Source organism: Notolepis coatsorum (assembly GCF_963971535.1).
Source record: "Notolepis coatsorum genome assembly, chromosome: 18".
Lineage (NCBI taxonomy): Eukaryota > Metazoa > Chordata > Actinopteri > Aulopiformes > Paralepididae > Notolepis > Notolepis coatsorum.
In genome coordinates, this window is record NC_140182.1 from 12,476,553 (window position 1) to 12,488,684 (window position 12,132).

The window sequence follows — 12,132 nt, forward strand, 5'->3', positions numbered from 1 at the left end:
TTTAATACCACTACCTCATGTACTTTAACTTCTGGCCACCCAGTACAAGATATAAGTATGATGAACACTTTCCCACCTGATGAAACGAACCAACACAAATGTACCAAATCGAATATTTAATACAGCAAAAGGTGTATACAACATTCACTTAATTACATTTATGATTTGAAATATTGAATATGCACTTTTATGGCAAATGAGTATTCGTAGGTAAATCAACATTGAATGTCCAATCTCTGGTTGCGCAGGGAGTAAGTATACAACCTGGAATATTTAGGAAACGATAGCGATGGTACTTAAATGATTATAGCTGGATACACTAAGGGGGGGGGGGGGGTCCCGCTGGTTGTAAGACAGTAGGAGGGGGGGGTTAGAGAAGCCGCTGGCGGTATCCCATCTGGCCGACGGTGTCTTGGGAGAATCCAAAGTCTTGGACACGGTGCCCACAGAACCTCGGGCCGCAGACGAATACAGCTGGACCCTCTGTGGAACGGTATCTGCCGGTCCACAACGGAGAGACGTGGTGCGACCTCACGTGTAGAGCGCCGCCTCACCTGGAGTCCTCTCCGGGGGGTAATTCCAACACTCGGCAGTGTTGGCCTTTATCCATGGAATAATCAAAGCACACAAAGCATAATCCAAGAGCCGTGGAAGGCTCGCCGTCGTCTGGGTAGAGTAATCCAATATACAGGTCCAGTCGCTCTTGACCCGGAGCTCCTCGGATGCAATCACCACTAGGGGTCTGACCAGCCTGGATAAGCGTCCAGATAACGTCAGGAACGATGGGGGTGCTGATAACTGTAGAACTCTAACCGAACGATGCACCATACATAAATAGACTATTATTAGCTTAATAGCATACGTCCAACTCGACGGTATGGTGCCAAACTATGACCATTCAACTATTAATCTACACGATATCTCAATGCCTATTCTGGGCCAAGTAGGCCTTACTACACCGCACGTGCGTCGTGGGGAGGCTTTTGTGTCTGTCACTCTGTTGGAGGGTAAAGAACTGGACTAAAAGAAAGTTCTACTTTACGAGCGCCATATATATATGCGCTATGAACAAATAGTACCATTCGTATTTCGCCCGGCATATTACTGCGCGGAACCGGGGGTTGCCTCGACATGTTAGGCGGCACGATTGAACTTGGACCTAGGGGTATGGCAACCTGGCACCAGGTTCTCGTCCAATGGTAGAATGAAACTATTATGGGCTGTTTAGTAGAAACGGGGATATTCAATGCATATTGTACAAGGAATATACAGGGGATATCAAACGATACACAAATACAATTAAATATATATATATAAATAAATATACATATTCGGTTTAATCTGATCCTTCACAACAGCCGCCCCCTAATTAGTCCCACCTAATTAGCTAAGCAGAGACAGATTAACCGCACTGTCTTCCACTCAAGGTCCGCTGTAAGGGTCAGTCAACTCACAAAGTCATAGGGTCATGGTCATCATCGATAGTATCTGGGAGTCGGGGCAGTTCTATGAGCCTCGCCACGGGCCGTGTGTAGGTGCGCCCTTGGACGAGTACTTCAGCTGCTCGGACCTTGCCATCGGCACCGGTGATCACTTTGCTTACGCGGCCAGCCGGCCACATAGCTCTGGGGAGTGACTGGTCAACTATCATGACGACTGTTCCTTCTGTCAAGTTGTCTCTCTCTTTTACCCACTTCTGGCGGGTCTGTAGAGACGGTAGGTAGTGAAGTAGGAAGCTGCTCCAAAACTTGTCAGCTAGTACTTGGCTGTACCTCCACATTCTTCGGCCGTTCGCTTCTTCGGGCCTGTACATTGTCTGGGGTAGCGCGGGGTCCAGCCGCCCCATTAGGAGTGTGTTGGGGGTGACTGGGTCGACATCTGCTACATCACTGGAGACGTAACCGAGGGGCTTTGAGTTCAATACTCCCTCGATCTCCGTGAGGACTGTCATTAGGACTTCCTCTGCCACAGTCTGGGCTCCGAGTACGGCATACAGGGCTGTCTTTATAGAACGTACTTCTCGTTCCCAGGTTCCACCGAAGTGGGGTGCGTTCGGGGGATTAAACTGGAAGTCAATCTGGGCTGGAGCAAGGTGGGTCTTAAGTTCTGGGCCCATAGCTTGGAAGCTCTCTCTCAGCTCTCTTTCTCCGCCTTTGAAGTTGGTCCCGTGATCAGACAACAATGTAGACGGTTGTCCTTTCCGTGATATGAATCTCCGGAAGGCCATAAGGAATGAGTCTGTGCTCATGGTCGGAAGGAGCTCGATATGTATCGCTCTGGTGGTCATGCATTTGAATACAATACCCCACCGCTTCTCGGTGCCTCTTCCTCTCTTTATATACAACGGGCCAAAACAGTCCATGCCTGTGGAGTGGAATGGCTTGTCGCCGATTCGGAGGCGACAGGGGGGTAGGTCAGCCATCCGTGGTATGCTGGGCTGCGCGCGCCACTTACGGCAGTCTAGACAGGTTCGCTGGAAGCGCCGTACTGCTTCTCTCCCTTGCAATATCCAATAACGACGTCTGATCTCCGCGAAGACTCTCTCTGCTCCTGCGTGGTGTACATCCTCGTCGTATTTCTTTATGATCAGCTCTGTGACCTTGTGTCGGCTGTTCAAGACGATCGGGTGCTTAATGTCATCTGGTAGATCGGGGGCTCTCCGCAGGCGACCACCCACTCTGATGAGATTATGTGCGTCACTCTCTGGTGCCAGGTGAATCAGTCTGCTGTCTGATGGGACGGGGTTTCCTCCCTGTAGACAGTCTAGCTCTAGAGTCTCTCTGGGCTCGTTGTAGTAGAAGAAGTTCTGCTTCTTCGTAGTCAGCTGCTGACATGTCAGTGGTGGACTGAATCTCTGGGTGGTGCCGCAGGAATGTTCTTTGTTGCGCACTCTCTAGGGTAATGCAGTCATCTATGTTGGGGTCTGTGGAGGCGACAGTGCTCAGTCCACAGAACATAGGCTTCTTGTTCTCAGCCTCCTCGTTACTTGCTTCCCTCGGGGTGGGCGTAGGCCAATCTCCTTCCGGGAGCTTGAGGAATGCTGGTCCGTCACTGTAGATGTTGCGACGGGTTAGGTCATCCAGGGACATTCCCCGGGTGATGACGTCAGCTGGGTTGTGTTTGGTATCCACATACCTCCAGCTTGCTTCTTCTGTTAATTCTTGAATCTCGGTGACTCTGACTCCCACGAAGACTTTGTATCTGCATGAATCAGACTTAATCCATGTGAGTACTGTCGTGGAATCTGACCACAAGATTGTTCTATGCACCGGAATGGTGAGTTCACGTTGGATTAACGTGGCTAGATGCGCTCCTGCGAGGGCTGCGCAGAGCTCTAGACGTGGGATAGATTGTTGCTTACGTGGGGCTATTCTTGAGCGGGCCAGTATGAAAGCAGTGTGTATCTCTCCTCCCATCTCTTGGGCACGCAAATAGGCAACCGATCCGTAGGCTACTTCGGAGGCGTCGCTGAAGACGTGTAGCTCAATCTCGCATGTCTCTGGCCTCACTGTGGATGGGAAGTAGCTGCGGCGTATATTGACACCTGGGAGTGAGTGGAGTTCCGTCTCCCACTCTCTCCATGTTGAGGCAAGGTGTGCGGGTATTGGGTCGTCCCAGCCCTGGTCCTTGTCCCATAGTGCTCGTACAATCATCTTTGCCCTGGTGGTGTAAGGTAGAATACATCCCAACGGGTCATATTGTCTGGCGAGTGTTCTGTACACACTCCGTCTGGTGGTCGGTATCGCCGCCGACCTTCCTTGCTCTGGAGCCAAGGGTTTGTGTCTATAGTGGAGCGAGTCTGTTTTGAAGCGCCAGACTAATCCTAGTGTCATTTCTTGGGCTTCTCCTGGGATTGTCGCCATCCAGGTCTCGCTGCTGGCAGCCTTGTCTGCGGAGGAGAGGCTGCGCAATACGTGCGGGTCACTGCTGGCCCACTGCCTGAGATCAAAGCCTCCTTTGATTAGGGAGGCGCGTAACTTGATTAGGAGAGCCTCGGCTTCTTCTTGAGTCGAGACGCTTTGTAGACAGTTGTCCACGTAGAAACTGTTCTTCACACTGTGTTGGACCTCTTCTTCTGCTGCTGGGTCCTCTGTGACGTGTTTCTGTAGTGCAAAGGTAGCACAGCACGGGCTGCATGTGGTTCCGAAGGGGAGTACTTCCCACTGGTAGATGGATGGGTTCTCATCTCCGATCTTCTCTCTCCATAGGAACCGTAGCAGAGGCTTGTCCTCCTCTACTAGTCTCACCTGCAAGAACATCCCTTTGATATCCCCGCTTATAGCCACCTTGTCCTGGCGGAAGCGCAGTAGCACGCCTAGTAGGGAGGGGCCGAGTGTGGGGCCGGGCAAGAGCTCTTTATTCAGATTTTGGGATCCGATCTGGTAGCTGCAGTTAAACACAATGCGATCCTTGCCATTGTGATGGACCTTGTGATGCGGCACGTACCATGATTCGGTCGTCTGATCGGCCTCTTTAATGTCAATCTTTGTTACGTGTCCCGCTGTGATTAGCTTCTCAATCTCAGCTCGGTACACACTCTGTTGAGCGGGGTCTTTGGCTAGGCGCCGCTCTGTGTTCAGTAGATAGCGCTCCGTGGCGTCTTTCTTTGCGTGAAAGGGGGGCATTCCCTCTCGCCTCAGGAGTGGAGTTGCGTATCTCATCACTCCGCCGACTGTGACTCTCTTTGTCCCCTGCTCGAGTAGGTTGATGGCGTAAATGTCTTCTTTAGAGCGAATGTCTTTCTTTTCGTTCTTAAAGGGCATTGTCTCTAGGGTCCATAGCCTCTCGACATGCTGCAGGAGAGTGGTGTCTTCTTCTGTCGTTCTGGAGTGGAAGCAGCTAGTGGCTGCGGTTCGGTTGAGAGATTTAGCGAGGGGGCCTTGTAATGTCCATCCTAGGCGGGTCTCGACTGCTGCAGGACAGCCTCGGGGGCCTGTATGGACCCGGTCAATCGGGACTATGAGTTCTGCATGGTCGGAGCCTATCAACAGGGTCGGGGTAGCGCCGTCTATGAGCGGGATAGGTAATTGGCGCAGGTGCACATATTTATCCATCAACTTGGTGACAGGGTAGGTGTACTGCGAGAGTCCTATTTCTTGGCTGGTGAAAGCATTTGTGATCTTGTACCGTCGCTCTGGCTGCCCGTTGGCTGCGATAGTGAAGGAGACATTCTCGCCCTTTATCGTCTTTAAATCTCTTCTTATTGTCCGAATCGTCATTTCGTTCTTGCTCCCCCGCAGTCCCAGCTGAGTCGCAGCGGAGGCGAGCAGAAGGGTCTTCTCTGACCCGTCATCAAGGACGGCGTAAGTGTCCATGACTTTATCCTGGTAGCTCAATGTCACACGGACTACCTTTAAGAGCACTTGAGCTCCGTTGCTGCTGGCGGGGTCAATGTACATGACACTTGCCTTGGTGCCGCTCCGTGGTGCAGGTATAGGCCGTCTTCCGTTACTATCGTGTAGTATATCTAGATGGGCTCCATCGCACCGGCTGCACCTTTTCTTTAGGCGGCATTCGGCTGCCATGTGGGGCCGCGCACATCGATAACAGCGCCGGTTGGACTTTATCCATTGGCTCACTTCTTCTGCATTCATCTTTGTGAATGAGTCACATTGTAACAGCCAGTGTTCTTTCTCACAGTAGGGACACGCTATCTTCCACTTCTCCTTTCTCGAGGGGGTGCTGTGACTCTTACTGCTCGGTACTGACTCCGATTGGTGCATGACAGTCACCGATCTTCTTCCATCACTTATTCTCCTGGGTCCCTCTCTGGAGCTTGGCGTGCTCCGCCCGAAGGTGTCCAGTCGTAAGCTGCTGACCTCTCTCGCCAGGAAGTCGGCCAGATCAAGGAGGGATGGCTCGGGGCCGTCGGGATCTCGGTAGTCCCTCTGCCGCCGAAAGCGCTCCTGTCTTGCGGGTGGCAGCTTCTCCAAAATCCTCTCAACGTTAGAGTTGGCGTACAGCTCATGCCTGCCCTTCTCCCGTTGAGCTCCCAGCATCCCCACCAGGGACTGCACTTTGATTGACAGGTCGTCTAGTGAGCGATTGTCTGTGGCTGGGGGTAGGCGGTCAATATGCCTTATCTCCTGGATTACATAATCCCATATACGTCCATATCTTTGATCCAGCGCTGCAAGGGCTGCTGTGTATGGGGTCGAGGAGATAGCATAGGCTAGCGCTATATTGTGCGCTCGCGGTACTTTCAGGTGCTTCAATAATATTGCATACTTGTGGCGTTCATCAGCGACATCCACCATCATTGTCTCTAAGCACATCCGGAGCTCCGTGTACTGTGCTCGACTCTCATAGGCGAAGTCTGGGAATGACGGCGTGGCGTTGTATGACGCCGTGGATGGCTGATACATCGGCGAGCGTTGGGGGAGAGACCTCCTGGGCGAGTCCCCTCTTGCGCCTCGCTGTGGGCTGGTACTGGCAGGGTACCATGGCCCGCTGGTCCAGGTACTGTTCCTCGGGGCTGGTCGTGCGTCGTGCTCACCCGTAAATAGAGTCGGGGGTCTGTAGCGCAGCGCCACGGGGGTATAGCCTGGACTGTATGGGACCTCCTGGTCCGGTGGAGTACTGTGCTGTCGTCGGGCTTGGTTCTCCTCTTCTCCCTCTTCTTCTTCTATCAAATCTTCCAGATCTTGTAATCGTTTATTTAGCTTCTCCGCAGTGTAGGCCGCTCCTTCCTTGTAGCTGGGTCTCGCTTGGACCGGTATGGGAAGGGGGTCTGCGGGGGGTCTAGACTCGGTCTGTTGGTCAAGTTCAGGGTCGCTTGCTCGTTGCGGTGACGCTGCTCTTGACTGTTGTCTCGACGAGTTCCTTGAGCCCCTGGCGGAGGGAGAGGGAGTTGTCCTTTTGATCAGCTGCTCTATTAGTTGCGCTTGTAGTCTGTCGCGCTCTGCGTCTCTTTGGGCACCGGCAGCGGTGCACTGGGCGTCGGCGGCGGCGCGCTCTGTTTCTCTTTGGGCACCGGCAGCGGCGCGCTGGGCGTCGGCCCGGTCTCTTGCCATATTCTCTTCCATCTGGAAGCGTCTCATCTCCAGACTTGTGCGCTGTTCCTCGCTCCGTTGCTGTGCTTGGAGGTGTTCGCGCTCGCTGGTCGCCTGTGCTTGGAGACGTTCGCGCTCGCTAAGCGTCTGTGCTTGGAGCCGATCGCGTTCGGTAGAGGCTGTCAGGCTGACGAGGAACGCCTGTTGTAGTGTCCTCTCCGCTTCGCTGGGGGAAGGCGGTAGTGGAGGTGAGCCGCTCCTGCGTGAACCGCTCCTGGGGGTACTCGTTGGGGAGTCCTGGAGCTCTAGTTCCTCGGCGCTCTCCTCCTCTTCTTCCGTGCAGAGTTCTCTCTCTGTAGGGTTGTCTTCCTCCCGGGGCTTGTCGGGGACTACTTCTTGAGTAGTGGCGGGGGGTAAAGGCATGTCAATTCCCTCCTGGTCCCCACCGTGAGCTTGGTCAGTTACATTAGGACCTACTAGGGCCTCTGTGGTCGGGGAAACCTGTTCGTTAAGGTCAGACATAATTTTACTTTCTACTTTTACCACGTTTACCGTTTGTCGAAGGCTAGGTAGTTGACTGACAGTGTAAGCCTCTAAGTACTGAGGTGTCTGTCGTCTGCGCCGCGGGCGTTCTAGGTTAGGAGGATCGTTTCGTGGAGTGTTCATCATAGGCCATTTCGATATTAATAACACTATATTAATATTACACTAGTTACCATCCGGTTCGAAGGACCAATTGTAACTGAGGGGTACAATTCCCTGACTGTATTGTTAGATATGATATTTAATACCACTACCTCATGTACTTTAACTTCTGGCCACCCAGTACAAGATATAAGTATGATGAACACTTTCCCACCTGATGAAACGAACCAACACAAATGTACCAAATCGAATATTTAATACAGCAAAAGGTGTATACAACATTCACTTAATTACATTTATGATTTGAAATATTGAATATGCACTTTTATGGCAAATGAGTATTCGTAGGTAAATCAACATTGAATGTCCAATCTCTGGTTGCGCAGGGAGTAAGTATACAACCTGGAATATTTAGGAAACGATAGCGATGGTACTTAAATGATTATAGCTGGATACACTAAGGGGGGGGGGGGTCCCGCTGGTTGTAAGACAGTAGGAGGGGGGGGTTAGAGAAGCCGCTGGCGGTATCCCATCTGGCCGACGGTGTCTTGGGAGAATCCAAAGTCTTGGACACGGTGCCCACAGAACCTCGGGCCGCAGACGAATACAGCTGGACCCTCTGTGGAACGGTATCTGCCGGTCCACAACGGAGAGACGTGGTGCGACCTCACGTGTAGAGCGCCGCCTCACCTGGAGTCCTCTCCGGGGGGTAATTCCAACACTCGGCAGTGTTGGCCTTTATCCATGGAATAATCAAAGCACACAAAGCATAATCCAAGAGCCGTGGAAGGCTCGCCGTCGTCTGTGTAGAGTAATCCAATATACAGGTCCAGTCGCTCTTGACCCGGAGCTCCTCGGATGCAATCACCACTAGGGGTCTGACCAGCCTGGATAAGCGTCCAGATAACGTCAGGAACGATGGGGGTGCTGATAACTGTAGAACTCTAACCGAACGATGCACCATACATAAATAGACTATTATTAGCTTAATAGCATACGTCCAACTCGACGGTATGGTGCCAAACTATGACCATTCAACTATTAATCTACACGATATCTCAATGCCTATTCTGGGCCAAGTAGGCCTTACTACACCGCACGTGCATCGTGGGGAGGCTTTTGCGTCTGTCACTCTGTTGGAGGGTAAAGAACTGGACTAAAAGAAAGTTCTACTTTACGAGCGCCATATATATATGCGCTATGAACAAATAGTACCATTCGTATTTCGCCCGGCATATTACTGCGCGGAACCGGGGGTTGCCTCGACATGTTAGGCGGCACGATTGAACTTGGACCTAGGGGTATGGCAACCTGGCGCCAGGTTCTCGTCCAATGGTAGAATGAAACTATTATGGGCTGTTTAGTAGAAACGGGGATATTCAATGCATATTGTACAAGGAATATACAGGGGATATCAAACGATACACAAATACAATTAAATATATATATATAAATAAATATACATATTCGGTTTAATCTGATCCTTCACAACAAATATTGTTATTGTTTTTTTCTTTTTTTAAACCGATACCGATATTTTCCGATATCACATTTTACTGCCGATATCGGCCGATAATATTGGTCGGCCGATAATATCGGACATCCCTAGAAAATAGCAATGCTTTGTCTTATAGGGAACTACTACCTTATCATTCCATTGAGCTGTAATTAACACAACACAAGGATTCAATGTCCCCGATGACATAGTCAAACTAATTTACTCCCGAATTTCCCCAAGAGGATCACTAAAGGAATATTTTAAATGAATGTGTGCAAAACTGTTTGAGTTTTTGGATGTGTGAGATTATCTGACCACGTCTCATCTGCACCACTAGATGGCAGCGAAAGCTCTTTCTCATACCCTCAGCATCAGGTTCAATGTACCTATACTGCCCTGCAGAAGCTAACCGCATCAGGTTCAATGTACCTATACTGCCCTGCAGAAGCTAACCACATTCAATGTACTTTATTGTTTTATTGTTTTATTGTGGATCCCCATTAGTCTACACCAAAGTCCAAACATTTAAAATACAAACAAAAAAGTAAAATAAAAATATAAAATCACAAACATTGAAGTACTCACAAGAAAACATCACAACAAACAAAACAAGTGAAAGCTCACTCAATATTCACAAGTCAGATATCACAATTATCCAACCATAAAATACATTATTCCATAATCAGTCCATAAGAACAAAACAGATACCAATCTGAACTCTATTTTTTTGAGATAAATGGTATAAAGACATTCTACAGTGCAGTACAGTTACTGTGGTTCTACAGGGCAGTAGTTACTGTGGTTCTACAGGGCAGTACAGTTACTGTGGTTCTACAGGGCAGTACAGTTACTGTGGTTCTACAGGGCAGTATAGTTACTGTGGTTCTACAGGGCAGTATAGTTACTGTGGTTCTACAGGGCAGTATAGTTACTGTGGTTCTACAGGGCAGTATAGTTACTGTGGTTCTACAGGGCAGTATAGTTACTGTGGTTCTACAGGGCAGTATAGTTACTGTGGTTCTACAGGGCAGTATAGTTACTGTGGTTCTACAGGGCAGTATAGTTACTGTGGTTCTACAGGGTAGTATAGTTACTGTGGTTCTACAGGGCAGTATAGTTACTGTGGTTCTACAGGGCAGTATAGTTACTGTGGTTCTACAGGGCAGTATAGTTACTGTGGTTCTACAGGGCAGTAGTTACTGTGGTTCTACAGGGCAGTATAGTTACTGTGGTTCTACAGAGCAGTATAGTTACTGTGGTTCTACAGGGCAGTACAGTTACTGTGGTTCTACAGGGCAGTATAGTTACTGTGGTTCTACAGGGCAGTAGTTACTGTGGTTCTACAGGGCAGTATAGTTACTGTGGTTCTACAGGGCAGTATAGTTACTGTGGTTCTACAGGGCAGTATAGTTACTGTGGTTCTACAGAGCAGTATAGTTAATGTGGTTCTACAGGGCAGTACAGTTACTGTGGTTCTACAGGGCAGTAGTTACTGTGGTTCTACAGGGCAGTAGTTACTGTGGTTCTACAGAGCAGTATAGTTACTGTGGTTCTACAGAGCAGTATAGTTACTGTGGTTCTACAGGGCAGTACAGTTACTGTGGTTCTACAGGGCAGTACAGTTACTGTGGTTCTACAGGGCAGTAGTTACTGTGGTTCTACAGGGCAGTAGTTACTGTGGTTCTATCGGGTCTTGTTACCGTGGACAGCAGTCTCCAGGACGATGGACGGGGTTCCGACAAGACACAGCGGGACAGCGGAGGGGAGAACAAACCACGTCTCCATTCTGAGGACAGACAAAACACACAAACACATTAACACACAAACACACAAACACACGGACACATGAACACATGAACACACAAACACACAAACACACAGACACACGGACACATGAACACATGAACACATGGACACACAAACACACGGACACATGGACACATGAACACACAAACACACAAACACACAAACACACGGACACATGAACACACAAACACACAAACACACAAACACACAAACACACGGACACATGAACACACAAACACACAAACACACGGACACACGAACACATGGACACATGAACACACAAACACACAAACACACGGACACACGAACACACGGACACACGAACACATGGACACATGAACACACAAACACACAAACACACGGACACACGAACACATGGACACATGAACACACAAACACACAAACACACAAACACGGACACACGAACACATGGACACACGGACACACAAACACACAAACAAATTAACACACAAAACATGAACACACAAACACACAAACAAATTAACACACAAAACATGAACACACAAACACACAGTGAGCAGGTGAAGGATGGACACATGGATAACGTCTTACTTCACAGAAACACTCCTGACAGTGGTCTCCTGTAGGAACCTCTGCTCCGTGAGGGAAGTCATGACCGTCCACGCCACAGCCTGCAACACACACACACACACACATTACACACCACAGCCTGCAACACACACACACACACACATTACATTACACACCACAGCCTGCAACACACACACACACATTACACACCACAGCCTGCAACACACACACACACATTACACACCACAGCCTGCAACACACACACACACACACACATTACACACCACAGCCTGCAACACACACACACACACACACATTACATTACACACCACAGCCTGCAACACACACACACACACACACATTACATTACACACCACAGCCTGCAACACACACACACACATTACACACCACAGCCTGCAACACACACACATTACATTACATTACACACCACAGCCTGCAACACACACACACACACATTACATCACACACCACAGCCTGCAACACACACACACACACATTACATTACACACCACAGCCTGCAACACACACACATTACATCACATTACACACCACAGCCTGCAACACACACACACACACATTACACACCACAGCCTGCAACACACACACACATTACACACC

At 49.7% G+C, this 12,132-nt stretch overlaps 1 protein-coding gene across 1 annotated transcript in view; it reads right to left on the reverse strand.

Annotated features, from left to right (window-relative positions):
• kcp (kielin cysteine rich BMP regulator) overlaps nucleotides 1–12,132 on the reverse strand; it is a 151,539-nt gene that overhangs the window by 86,492 nt on the left and 52,915 nt on the right. Inside the window, exons 10-11 of the mRNA XM_084334857.1 lie at nucleotides 11,515–11,594; nucleotides 10,836–10,921 (exon numbers count right to left, since the gene is read on the reverse strand). Of these exons, the coding sequence (XP_084190983.1) occupies nucleotides 10,836–10,921; nucleotides 11,515–11,594 (166 nt within the window). The remainder of the gene's footprint in view (nucleotides 1–10,835; nucleotides 10,922–11,514; nucleotides 11,595–12,132) is intronic.